This window comes from Chlorocebus sabaeus, chromosome 21 (genome assembly GCF_047675955.1).
Source record: "Chlorocebus sabaeus isolate Y175 chromosome 21, mChlSab1.0.hap1, whole genome shotgun sequence".
Classification (NCBI taxonomy): Eukaryota; Metazoa; Chordata; class Mammalia; order Primates; family Cercopithecidae; genus Chlorocebus; species Chlorocebus sabaeus.
In genome coordinates this window covers 117,199,197-117,220,504 of record NC_132924.1, presented here as the reverse complement: position 1 = coordinate 117,220,504, position 21,308 = coordinate 117,199,197, and the positions used below count along the sequence as shown (strand labels likewise).

The following is a 21,308-nucleotide window of genomic DNA, read 5'->3' as shown; positions in this document are numbered from 1 at the left end:
TATTTTTACCTTGAGGGAGGTCACTTGTAGTAGGTTTTAATGTGCTTTTCCCCCATCAGACCTGTTCAGTAAGAGGCTTGTTGGTGACTGGTGTCCAGATTGTGTCCTTATATACTGGTAAGATGTTTCTTCCTCACATTGATGCCCAAGGGCATCTGATGCCTAGAGAGAAACAATCACTGTTACCCATATGTTGTTCATGGTCCAATTTATTAAATATATAAACTCATACATCTCCTCTTTTTCTATTTCTAATTTTATAAATATAAAAGCCTTCTATATGCGTATAATACTTTTTTGCCTTAAATTACATTTTATCTGAAAAAGATGTATTTTGTTTGGTAATAGCAATGCTGAACTTCGTTTGCTAATACTTAGGTTAATTTGCATTTATGTTCATTTTTGGGATTTGTTCAATAAATCACTTTTCTTCTACTGTACTTTCTAGTCTTGTTATCATTGTTATACTAGCCCTATAAAGCAAGCTGGATTGCTGTCCTTCTTTTGTCTATTCTCAAGAAGTTTTACATATTATGAAAATTAGCTGTTCCTTAAGGATCAGTAAAATTTGCCTTTAAAACTATATGGCACGGTGTTCTTTGATTAGTAGAAAATTCTGGTAACCAATTCAATTTTTTGAACATTAAGGTTTTGGATTTTCTTCTTCTACATAAGGAAGTTTAAGTAATATTTTCCAAATATTTTTTATTTTTCCATAAGTCATTGGGGTACAATGGCATTTGGTTACATGAGTAAGTTATTTAGTGGTGATCTGTAAGATTTTGGTGCACCCATCACCTGAGCAGTATACACTGCACCCTATTTGTAGTCCTTCATCTCTCGCTCCCATCCCTCTTTTTCCCCCAAGTCCCCAAAGTCCATTGTATCATTCTCACGCCTTTGCATCCTCATATCTTAGCTCCCATATATCAGTGAGAACATACAATGTTTGGTTTTCCATTCTTGAGTTACCTCACTTAAAATAATAGTCTCCAATCTCATCCAAGTCACTGCAAATGCCATTAATTCATTTCTTTTTATTGCTGAGTAGTATTCTATTTTACTTACACACACACACACACACACACACACACACACACACACACCACAGTTTCTTTATCCATTCATTGATTGATGGGCATTTGGGTTGGTTCTACAGTTTTGCAATTGCAAACTATGTTGCTATAAATATGCATACCCAAGTATCTTTTACATATAATGACCTCTTTTCCACTGGGCAGATACATAGTAGTGGGATTGCTGGATCAAATGGTAGTTCTACTTTTAGTTCTTCAAGGAATCTCCACACTATTTTCCACAGTGGCTGTGCTAGTTTACATTCCCAGCAGTGTGGAAGTGTTCCTTGGTCACTGCATTCATGCCAACATCTACTGTTTTTTGAATTTTTGATTATAGCCATTCTTGCAGGAGTAAGGTGTTATCACATTGTGTTTTTGATTTGCATTTCCCTAATCATTAGTGACGCTGAGCATTTTTTCATGTTTGTTGGCGGTTTGTATGTCTTCTTTTGAGACTTAGTTTAATTAAGTCCCAACTATCTTTGTTTTTGTTGCATTTACTTTTGGGTTCTTGGTCATGAAATCTTTGCCTAAGATAATGTCTAGAAGGGTTTTTCCAATGTTATCTTCTAGAATTTTTATAGTTTCAGGTCTTAGATTTAAGTCCTTAATCTATCTTGAGTTGATTTTTTGTATAAGAGATGAGTATCCAGTTTCATTATACTATGTGTGACTAGCCAATTATCCCAGCACCACTTGTTTGAAAGGGTGTCCTTTCCCCATTTTATGTTTTTGTTTGCTTTGTTGAAGATCATTTGGCTGTAAGCATCTGGGTTTATTTCTGGGTACTCTATTCTGTCCCACTGGTCTATGTGCCTATTTTTATACCAGTACCATGCTGTTTTGGTGAGTATGGCCTTATAGTATAATTTGAAATCAGGTAGTGTGATGGCTTCAGATTTATTCTTTTTGGTTAGTCTTGCTTTGGCTATGTGGGCTCTTTTTTGGTTCCATATGAATTTTATAATTGATTTTTTCTAATTCTTTCTAGGCCTCTGGGCCTGTGATGGGATAGGCTTCCATGAAGGTGTCTGACATGCCCTAGAGACATTTTCTCCATTGTTTTGGTGATTAACATTGGGAACCTCGTTATTTATGTAAATTTCTGAAGTAGGCTTGAATTTCTGAAGTAGGCTTGAATTTCTAATTCTGTGAAAAATGATGGTGGTATTTTCATGGAGGTTGCATTGAATTTGTAGGTTGCTTTTGGCAGGATGGTCATTTTCACAATATTGATTCTACCCATCCATGAGCATGGGATGTGTTTCATTTGTTTGTGTCATCTATGATTCCTTTCAGCAGTATTTTGTAGTTTTCCTTGAAGAGGTCTTTTGCCTCCTTGGTTAGGTATATTCCTAAGTATTTTATTTTATTTTTTTGCAGCTATTGTAAAAGGGGTTGAGTTTTTCATCTGATTCTCCATTTGGTCACTGTTGGTGTATAGAAGAGCTACTGATTTGTGTACATTAATCTTGTATCCAAAGAGAATTTGTTGAATTCTTTTATCGGTTCAAGGAGCTTTCTGGAGGAGTCTTTAGGGTTTTCAAGGTAAACGATCGTATTGTCAGCAAACAGTGGCAGTTTGACTTCCTATTTATCGATTTGGATGCCCTTTATTTCTTTCTCTTGTCTGATTTCTCTGGCTAGGACTTCCAGTACTATGTTGAAGAGGGGTGGTGAGAGTGACAGACCAATAACAAGCAGCAAGATTGAAATGGTAATTTAAAAATTACCAATAAGAAAAAGTCCAGGACCAGATGGATTCACAGCAGGCTGGGCCCAGGGACCCCCTGCTCTGTGCAGCCTTGGGACATGGTGCCCTGCATCTCAGCTGCTTCAGCTCCAGCCATGGCTAAAAGGGGACAAGGTACAGCTTAAGCCATTGCTTCAGAGGGTGCAAGCCCCAAGCCTTGGCAGCTTACACATGGTGTTGAGCCTGTGGGTGCACAGAAATCAAGAAATGAGGTTTGAGAACCTCCACCTAGATTTCAGAGGATGTATGGAAATGCCTGGATGTCCAGGCAAAAATCTGCCACAGGGATGGGGCCTCATGGAGAACTTCTGCTAGAGCAGTGTGGAATGGAAATGTGAGGTTGGAACCCCCACACAGAGACCCACTGGGGCATTGTCTAGTGGAGCTGTGAGAAGACGGCCACCATCCTCCAGACCCCAGAATGGTAGATCCACGGACAGCTTGCACCATGTGCCTAGGAAAGTCACAGATACTCAAAGCCTCCATGAAAGCAGCTGAGTTGGGGGGTTGTACCCTGCAAAGCCACAGGGGCAGAGCTTCCTAAGGCCATGGGAGCCCATCTCTTGCATCAGTGTGACTTGGATGTGAGACATGGAGTCAAAGGAAATAATTTTGGAACTTTAAGTTTTAATGACTGCCATATTGGATTTTGGACTTGCATGGGACCTGCAGCCCCTTTGTTTTGGCCGATTTCTCCCATTTGGAATGAGTGTATTTACCCAATCCATGCACCTTCGTTGTATCTAGGAAGTATTAATAACTAACTTGCTTTTGATTTTTACAAGCTCATAGGCAGAAGAGACTTGCCTTGTCTTAGATGAAACTTTGGACTTGGACTTTTGGGTTAGCGCTAGAATGAGCTAAGACTTTGGGGGACTGTCGGAAAGGCACAGTTGGTTTTGAAATGTGAGGACAAGAGATTTGGAAGGGGCCAGGGGTGAAATGATATGGTTTGGCTGTGTCCCCACCCGAGTCCCATCTTGAATTGTAGTTCCCATAATCCCGTCATGGGAGGGACCTGGTGGGAGGTAATTGAATCGTGGGGGTGGTTCCCCCTATGTTGCGGTTCTCATAATAGTGAGTGAATTCTTACAAGAACTGATTTTTGTTTTATTTTTGAGACAGTCTCTCTCTATCACCCAGGTTGGAGTGCAATGGCACGATCTCAGCTCACTGCAACCTCCGCCTCCTGGGTTCAAGCAATTCTTCTGCCTCAGCCTCCTGAGTAGTTGGGACTACAGGCGTGTGCCACCATGCCTGGCTAATTTTTGGATTTTAGTAGAGATGGGGTTTCACCATATTGGCCAGGCTGGTCTTGAACTCCTGACTCGTGATCCACCCACCTCGGCCTCCCAAAGTGCTAGGATTACAGGCATGAGCCACTATGCCTGGACGATCTGATGGTTTTTTAAAAGGCTTTCCCTGCTTTGCTTGGAACTTTTCCCTGCCACCATGTGAAGAAAGACGTGTTTGCTTCCCCTTCTGCCATAACTGTAAGTTTCCTGAGGCCTCCTCAGCCATGCTGAACTGTCAACTAAACTCTGTTTTAAAAATAAATTGCACAGTCTCAGGTATGTCTTTATTAGCAGCATGAGAATAGACTAATACAACATGTGTCCATCAAGAAATGAAAGTATAAGAAAAATGTATTATACATATATAATGGAATACCATTCAGCCATTAAAAAAGTATGAAATCATGTCTTTTACAACAAGATGGAAGAAACTAGGGGTCATTATCTTAAGTGAAACAAGCCAGGCACAGAAAGACAAATACTGCATGTTCTCATTCATAAATGGGTGCTAAAACTTGTATTCACATGGAGGTAGAGAGAAGATAGAAGAGGGAGACTCATAGGGTGAAGGTGTGGGATGGAGGAGGATGATGAGCAATTGGTTAATGGGTAAAATGTATATTATTTGTGTGATAGATTTCCTAAATGCCCTGACTTGATTACTATGTAATCTATGCATGTAACAAAATTGCACATGTACCCCATAAATGAGTACAAAGAAAAAGAAAAAGATATGAAGTTCCCACCTGTAGTCCTGCTTGAGAAATGCAATCCAAACTGACAATATTATTCTGTAAGCTAACACCTAAAAGATCAAATCCTGCTTCAACTTGTTTCAACTACAACTCCAGACCAAGCTTCACCTATCAGAGTTCAGGTTATAGTATCCTACATGTTACGGTCCCCACAGCCAGTATCCCCTGAGACACCTGCATGGCAGGCATTTGTTTAAGACCCTAAACAGCCTGTCCTCTGCTTGTGTAAGGCCATAAAGCAGCTGGCCTGCTTGCTAAGGTCTGTGTTGCTTTGACTAGATAGAAATAGTCACTATTTGTATAAAAAGGCAGGTGCCTTAGGACAAATCTGCCCCAAACTGCAGTGACTCACCAATGTTGTCCATTATATGTGATCAATATGTACTTAACTCTAAGTCTTAATGCTGCTAGCCAATGTCCCACTAATTAAAAGCCAGTCACACAATTACAAAAATAGCCATTCACACAGCATCAACAATTGTAGGTAACCTAGGTTGGTAATCGAAATGCCAACAACTTCCTTAACCTGAGTTGGAAGCCTGGATACCAGCCACTTGGGTTTTCAAGGATAGCCATATATAACATTCCTCTGTATCACTCACATTGAGAACTGATTGAGATATGGATACAAGAATTAGGCAGATAACAAAATATAGCTTTTCTTATTGAAAAAAGTCGGCCGGGCACGGTGGCTCACACCTGTAATCCCAGCACTTTGGGAGGCCAACGCGGGTGGATCACGGAGTCAAGAGATCGAGACCATCCTGGGCAACATGGTGAAACCCCATCTCTACTAGAAATACGAAAATTAGCTGGGCGTGGTGGTGGGCGTCTGTAGTCCCAGCTACTCAGGAGGCTGAGGTAGGAGAATCACTTGAACCCAAGAGGCAGAGGTTGCAGTGAGCCGAAATCACACCACTGCACTCCAGCCTGGTGACAGAGCAAGACTCTGTCTCTAAAAACAAAACAAAACAGAAAAACACAAACAAAACAAACAAAGAGAAAAGACTTGATAACGGATGTGGCTTACATGTGATACTCAAAAAGGTTTGCTAATTCCTTACCCTGAATTGAACTTACTGCCTTGCCATAGGCAGTGCTGTAAAACCAAAGGCCTCTTCTACAAGCCCCAATCTGTGTTAAATTCACAGCATAGAAGGACAGAGGAAAATGTGAGCTTCCTGCAAATGAATGACACTCAAAGGGAAGGAGACAGGAAGATGGAGATCTAGTTTGTGTTGATTTCCTTCTCACAAACTGACAAATTAGAAAGAGTACTCTACTCTAGGTACAATCCCCTTCACTTGGATACGAGAAGCCAGGGGAGAGGAAGTTACTCCCGACCCATCTCCACCATACACCAACACCCCCAACATGCGCGTTACCTTTAATGCTTTGTAGAGGATCCTAAATATTTTACTACCATTTCTAGAATAAGCTTCAGTACACTTTGAGGACACTCTGGATTTTATTTTGTAAATATAGGAGTTTCCCTGTTCAATAATAATGCTTGTTTTCATATAGATTCTCCTACCAGTCAAATCAGGACCTGTGAGACTTGTAATCTTATGTCTTGTTCTTGTACTGTTACCTGACTGATTTATAAAGAACATGCTAATCCTATTCTACAATACTAACATTTTAAATCTATTTCTCTCAATAATTTTTAACAAGTTTAAATTTTACTGTCAAGACAGTGATTTTAAAAAGATAACCATAATATGACTAACTTTCTTTTAATTGTCACATAATTTGTTTTTAGATCTGCAAACAAGCCAATTTTATGAACCTTAAATTTGAAGCTACAGAAACCTCCCAAACTTTTACTTGATTGTAGTCAAAGTAAAAATAGGTTTTGCAGTAGATAAAAATTATTACAAAAGATTGCCTCTCTATGACAAAGTGAACATGGTTAATGCAAACTGATTTAAAATTATTTCAGTTGGTTCTTCTGGAAAATATTTAACTAAACAAATTTTGGGCCCATAAATGCTTCTGATAAATTTAACAGCTATAGTCTTAAAGATACCAAACTAAAAGAATCCAAAAGAAGAAATTCATATAAAAATGGACAAACATTACAAAATTTACTACAACTGTATATTTGACACAATGGCACATTATCAAAACTTCAAAGTAGAATGAACTTTTTAAAAGTCATCTTTTCAACAAAAAATAAATTTACTTAACTCTCCCTGGAAGTTTCAAAGAGTGGGTTATATGCTATTGAGTATCACTTTATTCTCCTTTTTTTCTTTTCTCTCTTCTTCATTTAAAAAAATCTTGTTTTCTTCCTTCAGCCTCTGAATCTTGGGCTTATCACAGTCATCATTACTGTTTTTAATGGCTTCTCTCATTAATTATATTATCAATCCCAGAGCTACACTAAAAAAATTAGTATCCTAATTCATAGTCCTTTTAACTTCAACAGCAGCAGACAGGTCGCCACTTTCAAGAACTTCAGAGAGACAAAATTATTTGAAATGAGACTCTTTCTACTCATCTCATGGTTCCGCATACTTGGCATTTCTGCTCTCCTCCATAGTTTTAGAGTGGCTTTCTTGTCATTCAATCTTTCTGAAACACTATGTGGCCTATAATTTGGGGCCTACCAGAGGAAAAAAAAACACGTAAGAATCATCTGTGTTTGACCTCATTTTATGTGCCATGGGTAACACTTCATTTGTTAAACACATACTGAGTTCATGGAGAAATCCTGCTGGAAGGCATTTAGGCTTGCCAGTATCTGAATTTGTTTTACTAGAGGATCTTTTAGGACTTCAGGATAGGACCTGACGTTTATGAGCCAGGATTCCAAGTAGCTTACCATTCTTAAAAACTGTCAACAGAACATAAGGTATTTCTTTAAAGCAGTGGTTCTCAACATTGCACCTGGGGAGACTTAAAATATATTGACACCTGCACCCCACCTCCAGAGACTGTGATTCAATTTATCTGTGTGTGTCCACATAGCAGGAGCCTGAATAACTCCAGGTGATTCCAATGGTCAGCCACGGGTAAGAGCCACTCCTATGGTTCATTTTTATTTCCACCTTTTCTCTTCCTTAGGTTTTGCCTTTTCTTTCATTCTTTCCAAAATTCCCACTACTCCTGGTTTCCATTACCTTCATCCTCTCCGTTTTCATAAGCTACACTGATGTATTTTACTACTTACCTAACAGGTCTAGAGAGATCATTATATTTTCTTTTAGGATCATGAATTTCCTCTGATTTGGGCTCATTCAGCTTGAAGGCTTTTGATGGCATTAACTGTGTATAATCCACTATAGACAAGGGCTGAATACTGTCATAATCATTTCTTTCATGGTAAATAAAATAAACATCCTCAAATTGAAGGCAAACTCCTCAATCACAAATTGAATGCCCTCAAAGGAAAAATGGAGGTCCTCAAAGATACACTTATTCTGCCTCCTCATAACCCCCTTCTCTACCTCCTCCGATACTCTGACTCTCTCTCATCATTTCTAGCCCTTTCCTAACAAGATTCCCCCTCCTCCTTATTCTTCTTCTCGATGGGCCTATGCTGTCTCTTCAGGTTCTTCAGGCTCATAAGCTTGTTTGGTGTATTAGTCTGTTTTCACACTGCTATAAAGAACTCCTTGAGACTGTGTGATTTATAAAGGAAAGAGGTTTAATTGAGTCACAATTCAGCATGGCTGGGGAGGCCACAGGAAACTTACAATCATGGTGGAGGTGAAGGGGAAGCAGACACCTTCTTCACGAGGTGGCAGGAAGGAGAAGTGCCCAGTGGAGGGGTAAGAGGCCCTTATAAAACCGTCAGATCAAATGAAAACTCACTCACTATCATTAGAACAGCCTGGGGGAAACTGCTCACATGATTCAATTACCTCCACCTGGTTTCTTCCTTGACAGGTGGGGATTGTAGGGATTACAATTCAAGATGAGATCTGGGTGGGGACACAAAGCCCAATCATATCACTTGGCTACTTGCCTCCACCAACACTTTCCCCTTCTCCCTCCAATGTCTTGTAATCCCTGTGTTGGCCAAGCTATCAGTGGCCTTCACAGTGCCTGGGTGAAGATTATGGGCGTCATGCAGCAGGTCGGCATAGCTTCTGAGCTGACCAGTGACTCACATGGCTGTAATCACTAGGACAAGAGTCTTGTATCTGTCTGAAAGGCTAGTGAAGCCACTGAGGAGTGGATGACAGACCTTTTGGCTGCTACAACTGTATCAGAGGTGGGGGGCTCAAAGATGGCAAATGTGATCTACTTTTGAATTTTTAACACACACTAAATTATAAATTTTTCTAATGCAATCTACAATTACTCAGCATTTTCACCTTTCTAATCAAGTCAAGGGCTTTGCCATGATTTAATTATTCATTGGTATTATTTCCGTCAACCTGTTATGGCAGCTAAGAGCTTTTTTTATTTCATATAAAAAGTTATTTTGTTTACATTCAACAATTCTATTTATTAATATTATTTATCAACTCGTATGCTTCACATGTACCCTATATACTTTTATTCTGTTTTTACCTTTTTTTAATCCAACCATATTTATTAATAATTCTGTCAAAGACCTAAGGGAGGTAATTTTCCTTAGACTTTGTTTGAAAACATTTTCACTTTTCTCTTTTCCTTGAATTATAGTTTAACCGAGTGTGAAATTGTAGAGTAACAGTTTTCCTAATCCTTTTGAGTATTCCCTTTTGGCATCTGTTTTGCTGAGGGGGAGTCCACTATTATTTGTTATTCTTTTGTAACTATTCTTTTATTCTCTGAAGGTTTTATTATTTTCTTTTCCTCCTTAATGTTCTGTGCTTTCATTATGATATGTCTAGATATGAATTTAGTTTTATTCATGTGGCTTGATACTCAGAGTGTATTTTGTTCTGAGAATGCATGTGTTTAGCCATCAGGAAAAAAAATTCAGCAATAATGTCTTATCCCATTTTCATCATTATTTTTATATCCTTATAAGACAAATAGATATTATATCTGAGTCTAGAGTCTATGTGCTTTTTATTCCATTTTCTTAAAAAGTAGTCTCTGTTGCATTTTGGGAAAATTATGCATTCTGTATTCTATTTCACATTTTTCCCCTAATGTGCTCCATCTAGAATTTATCCTGTTAGTTGAATTTTTTTCATATTTAAGAAGAATTGGCCGAGTGTGGTGGCTCACGCCTGTAATCCCAGCACTTTGGGAGGCCAAGGCGGGCGGATCACGAGATCAGGAGATAGAGACCATCATGGCTAACACGGTGAAACCCCATCTCTACTAAAAATACAAAAAATTAGCCGGTTGTGGTGGCGGGTGCCTGCAGTCCCAGCTATTCGGGAGGCTGAGGCAGGAGAATGGTGTGAACCCGGGAGGTGGAGCTTGCAGTGAGCCGAGATCACGCCACTGCACTCCAGCCTGGGCAACAGAGCAGGACTCCATCTCAAAAAAAAAAAAAAAAAAAACTCCCAATGCAATCCCTCCCCTCTCCCCCCTCCCCATGATAGGCCCCGGTGTGTGATGTTCCCCTTCCCGAGTCCAAGTGATCTCATTGTTCAGTTCCCACCTATGAGTGAGAACATGCAGTGTTTGGTTTTCTGTTCTTGTGATAGTTTGCTAAGAATGATGGTTTCCAGCTGCATCCATGTCCCTACAAAGGACACAAACTCATCCTTTTTTATGGCTGCATAGTATTCCATGGTGTATATGTGCCACATTTTCTTAATCCAATCTGTCACTGATGGACATTTGGGTTGATTCCAAGTCTTTGCTATTGTGAATAGTGCTGCAATAAACATACGTGTGCATGTGTCTTTATAGCAGCATAATTTATAATCCTTTGGGTATATACCCAGTAATGGGATGGCTGGGTCATATGGTACATCTAGTTCTAGATCCTTGAGGAATCGCCATACTGTTTTCCATAATGGTTGAACTAGTTTACAATCCCACCAACAGTGTAAAAGTGTTCCTATTTCTCCACATCCTCTCCAGCACCTGTTGTTTCCTGACTTTTGAATGATCGCCATTCTAACTGGTGTGAGATGGTATCTCATTGTGGTTTTGATTTGCATTTCTCTGATGGCCAGTGATGATGAGCATTTTTTCATGTGTCTATTGGCTGTATGAATGTCTTCTTTTGAGAAATGTCTGTTCATATCCTTTGCCCACTTTTGGATGGGGTTGTTTGTTTTTTTCTTGTAAATTTGTTTGAGTTCTTTGTAGGTTCTGGATATTAGCCCTTTGTCAGATGAGTAGATTGCAAAAATTTTCTCCCATTCTGTAGGTTGCCTGTTCACTCTGATGGTAGTTTCTTTTGCTGTGCAGAAGTTCTTTAGTTTAATGAGATCCCATTTGTCAATTTTGGCTTTTGCTGCCGTTGCTTTTGGTGTTTTAGACATGAAGTCTTTGCCCATGCCTATGTCCTGAATGGTACTACCTAGGTTTTCCTCTAGGATTTTTATGGTATTAGGTCTAACATTTAAGTCTCTAATCCATCTTGAATTGATGTAAATGACGAGTTGATGGGTGCAGCACACCAACATGGCACAAGTATACATATGTAGCACAACCTGCACGTTGTGCACATGTACCCTACAACTTAAAGTTTAATAATAATAAATAAATAAAAAATAAAAAAATATATAAAAAAAAAAGAAAATGTGGCACATATACACCATGGAATACTATGCAACCATAAAAAAGGATGAGTTGGTGTCCTTTGTAGGGACATGGATGCAGCTGGAAACCATCATTCTCAGCAAACTATCACAAGAACAGAAAACCAAACACCGCATGTTCTCACTCATAGGTGGGAATTGAACAATGAGATCACTTGGACACAGGAAGGGGAACATCACACACCAGGGCCTATTGTGGGGAGGGGGGAGAGGGGAGGGATAGCATTAGGAGATATACCTCATGTAAATGACGAGTTAATGGGTGCAGCACACCAACATGGCACATGTATATATATGTAACAAACCTGCACGTTGTGCACATGTACCCTAGAACTTAAAGTATAATAATTAAAAAAAAAAATTTAAAAAAAAAAAAAAAAAAAAAAGGAAAAAGGAAAAAAGAAAGAAGAGTTAGTCCTTATTTCAGGGAATGCATGTTTGCATGTTTTCTTTCTAAGCTCTGTAATTGTTCTTTTGGGATCCATCTGTTATTTTCTAATTATTTTCCTTCTTAATCCCTGACCATCTAAAATAGTTGGCATATCTTTAAGAAATATTTTATGCATTTAAACATACACATAAATATTTATCAATTGTTCATTCCTGAACATGCACAATGGACATCATCAGAAGTGAATTTATTTTCCAGTTGTTGATATTTTGGACTGTTTCTCTTGGCAGCTTCTGAAAATAGATTTAAAGACCGAGTTCTCTCTCCATTTCTCTCTCTCTGTCTCTCTTCCTCCCTCTTCTCTCATCTAGACACTCAGGGGTTGTCTTGGCCCAGCTCTTTGGGCTTTCTATCCATACCCGGATCTTACATTAATAGTTTAGAATTATGTGCCTATAGTTAGACTGAGTATATTGGGAATCCCAGCACTGAGAGTGAATGGCTGGATTCCACATTTGGTTGCAGTGCAGGGCCTGGGTTCTCGCAAGTCTTCAATCAGCTATATAGGGAAGCAGTATAGCACAGTACATATTTTGGCTCTTCATTAGCAAGCAAAGGAAGTCAGTCCCTCCCACCCTCCTCCATATCTTATTTTCAAGGAAGGTGCTAAGCCTCAGTTCCCCATTATTGCATGAAGCACTTTAATATCTTTAGTTCCCAAGAGCAAAGCTATTTCCACTCAGGCCAGCTTACAAACAGTCAGCTAACCCATGGCTTCTGCATCACTCACACGTCTGATTTTATGTTTTGTTTCTGATCTGCAGAGATGTTTATCTTGCCTTGGGAGCTGGTTTTGTCTTTTTCATTTCCTCTCTTGTGGTTTAATCTGTCACTGCTTTGTGGGTTTTTTCGTTTGTTTGTTTGTTTGTTTTTTCAGAGACGGGGTCTCACTCTGTTGCCCAGGCTGGAATGCAGTAGCATGATCATAGCTCACTGCAGCCTCAAACTACTGGGCTCAAGCGATCCACCCACCTCAGTCTCTTCAGTTATTGGGATAAACCCTGTGCCTGTGTTTAAGGCAAAAGTCACTGAGCTCCTATCACTGAATATCAGGCTAATATTTTAAAATGTGAAACCCTGTATATCTAGAAATAAAGTTGTGATGGCACTGTGGGAATAAAAGTGTGAGAACTACAAGTATGAAGCTTATACAACAGTTTTTTCCTACTTGAATATTTTCTTTTGATGACTCTGCTGAATCCTTGGAAGAACAAGACAGGATTTTGACACAGAAAAATTATTTTCTTAGAGTTACCATTTAAAAATATTTAAATAATTACAAGTTTGTTTAAAATCAGGTTAAACTCCTCCCCTCATTAAAAAAAATGAAAAAGTTTATTATGAAATCTTAAATTTTCAAGATTGAAGAGACATGGGAAAGACTCTATTGCAAATGCCTGTTCAACATATTTATATTTTACTCAACCTTTATGTTTCTATTTATAGTAAGGCTGCACACCAATTCACAAGACCTAATTGTTGCATAACTTATAATGTTCAAAAACATTTTCTCATATTGATGTTAATTCCACTTTTATGTAAACCTACTTTTTGATTTTGGGGTGTTTTCCTCCACCTTGAAGAAGGCAATAAACAACGATGTTTGCTTCCTACAAGATTCTCTATGGCACATACGAAGACAATTATCCTGTTTGCTTTTTGCCTCCTTTTTTCCAGGCTATGGAAACACAGTCATTTCAAAAATTATTTATGGCTATGCACTCATTTATTTGCTCAACTATATATTTCTTTCCTAATATGATTAGTATCCAGGGCAATAGTAAGGCCAGGAAGACCAATATAAGGAGTTGGCTACCATGAGTGCCGAAATTTCAGCCAGCTAACAAGGTGTCGCCAGGGTGAGTTTCTATCTCTACATACAAAGACTGAGATTTCCTAGCGGAGCTATTCTAGATACACAGCTGATGAGAATTCTTAGTGTATGGGTAGGAGAATGAATGTAACAAAGCTATGGACTAATTATTTTTGTATTTATTTCCTGTCTAGATGCTATCTCAAGAATCCTTTTGGAATTGAAGCTAAACAGAGAATGTAACATTTTACGTAGGATTCTTCTTACAGTTTTGTCTACTAGCAGGAACAATAAAAACCATTTCATACCCAATCTCTTGTGCACCAACCTTCACCCTCCTTTGGTGGAGACCTTCCCCAAAATCACTAACCAAATAAAAACAAAGACAGGCACAGAAACTTGCAAACACAAATAGTTGAGATTTTTTGAGAAACTTCCATTGTTCAGTAAATATAATAATAATTTATGAATCATTAAAATAAAATTGGATTTTGTAGTTTTATAGTTGTTTAGTCATGAATTTTACCAGCTCTTGGTCTTACTATGTAATCATTTTTCATTTTCATTGTCCTTATATCCTTCTTACAAAAATACATCACTTCGAATCAGAGTCACATAAATTCCTTCATTTAGCATTCATAAAAGTTATCTAAGGCACCTAGCTGAAACCTTGTTAGCCACATCTGACCTAAAATAAAACTCAGGATTGAGGAGGCTCTATTATTCCTAGAAGCAGACCTATTTAGCAAGTTGTAGCACAATTGAGATGTGAATCTAACATAGCAAGCATCTCAGCTTGCACCTGTGCTGGGTTCCCCCTTTCTCAGTCCTAGCAGCCTAGAGCAGTGGTAAGGTAGGTCCATCACGGATCTGTACACAGGAGAGATGGGGACACTTCCTAGAAAAGCATTCATCACATCATAAAGGGAAAGAACACAGGTGGGTACACTTGATGATAGAACGAAGACCAGAATCATAGGTAACAGGAGACACTGAGAACAGCAGGGTGTCTCTCATTCAGATTGTCCCTTTGGGGCAATGCCTTATGAAGCCATGTGATTTTGCAGACAGGCATTAGGAGGGAGTTACTATTGGAAAATGATGACGCCACTAATGTGAGAGTGTCTACTCTTCCCAAAGGTGATAATGAATCCTCCAGAGATGGGTTGGCTACAGGATGTATTCTTTCTGGTGTTAATACTGTAAATGCTGTTTTGTTCCAGATCCTGCCCCATCATGTGGATGTTGAGTCTAACCCCTGTTGAGCTAAAATTTGTAATGTTTTGGGCAGAAAGCTGATAAGAAACAGTTTGGGTTTGCAATCAGTGCAATCCATAACACTCAGTTCTATTACTGGCTGTGTAGTATAGGATAAGTTATTAAATCATTCTGAACTTTGTTCACTTATCTATTAGATGGGGAAAATAATAGCGACTCCATTGTGATGTTTGTGCAAGATAAATGGGGTAACATTTGTGAAGCAGTCAGTAGAACTTGCAGCCTAAAGCAATGCCTGTTTCTTTTGGTTCCCCCCAGCCCTTTAAAAACTGATTCATGTTGAAAATATATATATATAAAGGGGTCATAACACCAACATATAATTAGTTTGTTAAAATCCTAGAACTCAAATATGGAAACAATTAATAGAAATTTTTCATATACTCTATAATGTATTAAATATATATAATATGTATACATTATTAGAGCCACTATTTGGACCAGCTAGAGAACATCTCTTTATAATTTATCTACATTTGTCACTTTCTGTAGAAATGTGGTCTTTTTGGTCTATTCTTTCCCAATCATTTAGAACTGACATAGGATGAATTCTATCACGATTGTTCTGCTGTACCCTAGGTAAAAAATTCTGAATCCAAATCTATTGCTTATGTTTTATATGAGATGAACTATATGTTTCCTCTTTCCCTTTTCTTTTAAAAGTTTTAAGCAGAATATGAAGTATATATATTTTAGGGAATGTAATAATTTTTTCAGATATAGTGAGAAAGTCCTTTTTATATGTAAATATTGCCTGTTTTCTCTTTCTAGCTTTAGAATAGTGCACACAATAATGCCATAGTGGTTGACAGTTAAATTTAGATCCAGTATTTATTTTTTTAATTCAAATTGCTCTCTTTGGGAGGGGCAGAGCGAGGTTTGTGAATTTCTGCAGGCCAAAACATGTCCTCACAGTATGGAGATGTGAAAACAAAGACCATCACCAGAGGCAGAATGTTTAACCAAGATGAATGGATGAGCAGAATAGTCAGCAACTAGGCTTTTTGAGAACTGAAAAGAACACAGTACACTTGGAGAGAGGGTGGGAGCAAAGAGTTCTCCCTTTGCTTCTTTCTTTCATGGAAGAAGAAATATTTGAAGTGATAAGAATACATTTTTAAAATTGTAAAAATAGAAAATCTACAGGCAGCAGATAATGTAATAACATCATGGATCATACAGTTGAATGCACACAATACTACAAGAGTTGAAAGAAAAAAAGAGAGAATTCCCAAAGGTACCATACTCAATGTGTTAAAGAAATCATATTATCATATTATGCTGATCATTTAGAACTCAGACTTGTGTTAAAATAAAACAAATTACTTGTCAACGTCATTCTGACCACTTGGGTCCAGAAACAGTGATTTATATCACGTGGAGTAGCTTCTCTTTGGAATTTTGTTGAGGTTCCTAAAAGTCCCTATCAAGACTTGTCATGTTCTTGGTTCTAAGCAGTGGTCTATGATGTTACATCAAGCTGTCGCTGTCAGCTTCTCTTGATGCTTTCTTCCTTTGCAGTATTTTCTTACTCCTACAATATTTTATGTAATCACCGTAATGATACAAGTGTCACCTACAACCAGCTTTGCGATCTCAATTCTGAAAAGGGTTAACTATCCCTAATAACTTTCTCTCATATTTATTTTAAATGCAAAATCTTTCCAAACTCTTTCTAATTAGATGGTGCAGAATTAACTGAAATGAAACAAAGATCCTGCTATTTCTCTGCCTTTTATATAAAAAATCTATACAATGAAACTTTGCTTTTTACAGAATTAGATTTGTGAGGGTGATTTAGATGAACTTCCAGTAATAATGTCATCATCCTTTAGGTTCCAGACCAGGCACTGGCTCTACTCTTAGTTGCCGTTACATTCCCAGTAGAGGGCTGCTTAACCAAGGTCAGTATTTATTCTGTGTGGTTACAAGTATACTCTTAAAGCAGCATATGGTATGGGATTATCAGCATATACTTATGGCAAAAAGAGAAGGAAATAATAGAGGAATTTAAGAGGAAATTTGAGAGAACTAAGCCTCAAAAGAACAGAAAGCAGATCCTGTAGGGTTGGGAGCTGGCAGTAGGAGTTCATGGCACTTTGCTCCTGTGCCGCACCGCACAGCTCAGCGCCTTTCTGGGTGTGCTTTGTGATCTGCACGGTACACCACGTTTAGGGATAGAATCCAATCAATACACATTCTTGATATCAGAAACCTAAGAGATGAAACTGTAAGGCATTTATATCACCTGTTCCTACAAATTTCACTGGGAGCAAATCTTCAACCCTCTAGACTTTCCCTGGCATCTGTCACCTTGATCTCTGTTTCTACAACACTCTTTTCAGGGCACCTTTGACCTCTGCATTCCTCAGGCTGTAGATCAGAGGGTTCAGCATCGGGTTGAAAAGGCTGTAAAACAGGGAAAGGACCTTCTGCTGCTCCTCAGGATGGCGGGACTTGAGGGCCATGTACATGACAACGGCACTGCCAAAGAAGAGCCCCACATGCAGAGGTGAGAGGAGCAGGTGGAGAAGGCCTTTCTGCGGCCCTCTCCAGACTGGATCCTCAGCATGGCCGCCAGGATGTGGGAGTAGGAGACCAGCACGAGGCAGAGCAGCCCCACCAGGATGAACACGGAAGCAGAAAAGATGACCACCTGGTTGAACCAGGTATCAGCACAGGCCGGCCTGAGGACAGACAGGATTTCACAGAAGAAGTGGTTGATTTCATGAGGCCCACAGAAGGGCAGCCTCAGGATGAGAACCACATGGACCAGGGCCAGAAGGGAGCCACATGCCCAGGAAGTGACAGCCAGGACTGTGCACACTCTCCATTTCATGACAGAATATTTCAGAGGGTGGCAGATAGCCACGTACCGATCACAGGACATCATTACCAAGATGAGACACTCGGTGTGAGCAAAAGCCATGTATAAAAAGGTCTGCATTATGCATGGGACAAAGGAGACTGTTTTTCTCTTGTTCAGAAGATTTGTCATCATCTTGGGGACATTGTTGGAAGCATACGAAATATCAACGATGGCCAGCTGTGAGAGGAAGAAGTGCATGGGGGTGTGCAGTCTGGAGTCCAGCCAGATGAGCCCCAGGATGGCCCCGTTTCCCAACAGGGTGAAGATGTAGAACAGGGAGAAGAGCCCAGAGAGGAGCATCAGAATCCTCAGGCTGAGCGGAGATCCCAGGAGAATGAATTCTGTGACCCTGTCTGATTTTCTGTCATGCCCTTGTGACAGTACCTGCGTTGGACTCTGCTGTGGCAATGAGCTGTGTGCTGAGGAGCAAATGCAGATCCGGATTAGTCACTTCACGGAAGGACAGGGTTTATGGTGCACCCAGGGTGCTGACTCAGTCAGCCTTTTCAGAGCCATTATGTCCAATCCTTTAATCCAGAGTAAAGCAGAAAAAACATTCAGTTCAGGGAACTAGTGTAAATGCAGACAGGGTGACGTACACTATGTCCATTCCCACAGAATTTTACTTAACATGGATTGCAAGACCCACATTTTTACTGTCAGAGGGGAAGCCACAGAGTAAGTTGTTTTCCAGAATGGCTGGCCGTTTTATTTTAGAGTAAGGATCATAGCCATGTTCTCATGTGTTTCACTTTCTAATGTATTTAGTTTGCATATTTTCCCCCACTTTCTCTTCCATATTTGGTTTTCTCTTATTTTGTAACTTGTGCAGAGTGCATTGCGTGTGCAGGTGCTCAGTAAATGATTAGAGAAAATACATAAAAGCATGAATTAGGAAATGAGGCTTACAAATGCAATTTCAAAGAGGTTTGCTTCCCTGTGTTTACTAGATTTAGGGAAAATAAAGTTTGCATTAAGTGTTTTACTCCTGAAGCTACTCAGGAAAATCTGGCTGGTTCTCTTTGCATGCAAGCCAAGAAAGAGTGTGCCATCACTAATCCGGCAAGCATTCATTGAAATCATTTCTGATACATGGCCAGGGCAAGTGGTTATCTATGTGAAAAGTTAACAGGATAATATTCCGACTCCTGCCTCCATCCCACCCCCTTTCAGGGCTGCTTCCCTGCTTCTTAGCAGGTGCTGTTGCTGGCACAATGCCCTCTACAATTGTTGGATGGATGGATGGATGGATGGATGGATGGATGGATGGATGGATGGATGAAAGGCATTACATTAGGATTAACATTCAAAGAACATATCCTCGATTTCAATCAAGTCTTCAGACTCTTCTTAAATTTTCTCTGCTTGTCATTCCCCCTACTGCATAGCCACAGGGGCTACAGAAAGGGAAAACCAGGATGTTTCACAGAAGTATACAAATGTTAAATGATCAATGCGTCATTCTTAGTGTGCAGTTTATGACTCCACCTCTGCAAATGCTAACTCTACTTTAAGCCCAGGAAACTGTCTGCCAATAAATTATCTCTGTGTCTTCCATTCAATGTACTGATTTCTAGAGCCCTGCCTTCCTCCAGACCCTGGCTTCTCTTAACTACCAGACTTTGCAGAAGATCCTTTACTCACTGTGATACCAGGCCTGGTCTTGTCTCAGAAATATAATTATATTTAGAGAAATTGTGCAGAGATCACAGGAGCTTTTGAAGGCCAGAGCTGGCATCTTGCTCCCACCAGCAGTCTCTGAGAGAAGGAATTTCCAGATTCAGGGGTTGTCTCTCAGCGCAGGCTGATGCAGACTGCAGCCTGCTCTCTGGGAACACCAGCCGTATAGGTTTTATGGCTGGGTCATCTTCACTCAAGCCTTCACAGGTTGTCCCTGAGGACAAGGTAGGGTCCCTAAGGGAACCAGGATACACAGCATTCAGACTCTGTCTACCGGAAGAAACAAAAATTTATCCTCCTGTCTCCATTTCTCTGGGCCCTGGGGATGGGCATTCAGAAAAAAAAAAGAAGCTGGCAGGTGATGACTTCATAGCCAGCTGGATCTCTACACATAAAATTCTTGTAGTCATAAGACCTTGCATTCTCCAGTGTCCAGGGACCACATTGCAAATTACAGCCCCTAAGTATTTGGACTGTGATAAGTTCATGGATCTCAGCATTGCCCTGGATGGATTAAATGGAGCTTGGAGGAGGCAGAGCATCATGCTTCTGTCATAAATGCTTGAAAATCTCCTTCTTAGTTAATTCTAACTTGGTATTGATAGATTAGAGAAAAAAAATACTTCTATCAACCCTCCCACATTGTGGTAAGAAAGGTTCTGAGGCCTTCCCCACATAGTACCTGAGATTTGATATAGGGTGTAGGACATAAGAGAAGACAGAAGCCAGAGTAAGGCTGGCCTTGGAAAGGTGTCATGGTAGAAGCCCCGGTGTTTCGAGGGCAGCAAACGTGTAACTCACACCTTCGCCTTTACTATGATACACTCCTGAAGTTCAACAAAACTTTTGATATAATGATGCCTCAGGTGTAGGGGCTATGTTTATATTCACATAATAAAGCATAGTCAGAGGATGCCTTGAAAATGTTTCTGATTATCCCCTTTATGTGTATGTTCCTTATGTGTATATGTATTATGTATATATCTGTGTGTGTGTGTGCGCGCGCGCGTGCTGGTTGGGCAACCTTTTAGAGAGAAACATCCAAATCTCATTTGTCAGAACACACTGGGTTCTTTACTCCAGAGAGATGTAGGTTGTTAATGTGTGAGCTAACAGGGGATACTTGGAAATGTGCCTATAATTTTGGCTCACAGACTATAAGGGCTTCAAAGCAGGTGTATTTTTATGGACAGAATAAAGAAACTCAAGGAATATTTATCCTGAAGTCTCTGGAAGAATGACAAGAAAAGTTTAGTAGCTATGTACAGTGTTTAGAAAAAAACAGCTGAAGCACTTAACAAAAATAAAATAAGTTTACTAACTACCTAAAACTGGAGGACTAAATAAAATATTGCCAAGATACTTTTCAATTATTCATATATTATCTACATATGGATATTTTATATCCACAATTATCCACATGTAGATATTGAACATTTAATCATGTCATTCATTTATTAATTTGCTAATTCAATTTACATTTATTGAGCATCTGCTCTGTGTGGGATCATCCTAGACACTGGAAAAGCAAACACTAGTAAGATACTGTCTCTGTCTTCCAAGAGTTTACAGTCTGCCTACAAGTGAGCCATGCAAATAAGCAGTGTAGGACCTGGGATACACGTGTGCACAGTATACTGCAGGCACCAATGAAGGGTGGGGTAGAT

General features: G+C 39.5%; 1 protein-coding gene across 1 annotated transcript; it reads right to left on the bottom strand.

The window, feature by feature from the left end:
- Window positions 1–17,224: 17,224 nt before the first annotated feature.
- OR2A5 (olfactory receptor family 2 subfamily A member 5) lies at window positions 17,225–18,329 on the bottom strand. Its single transcript, XM_037991071.2, is given in 3 exon segments — window positions 17,225–17,598; window positions 17,601–18,311; window positions 18,314–18,329. Coding segments are annotated over 3 exon segments (906 nt in total). The 3' UTR covers window positions 17,225–17,419.
- Window positions 18,330–21,308: the final 2,979 nt, after the last annotated feature.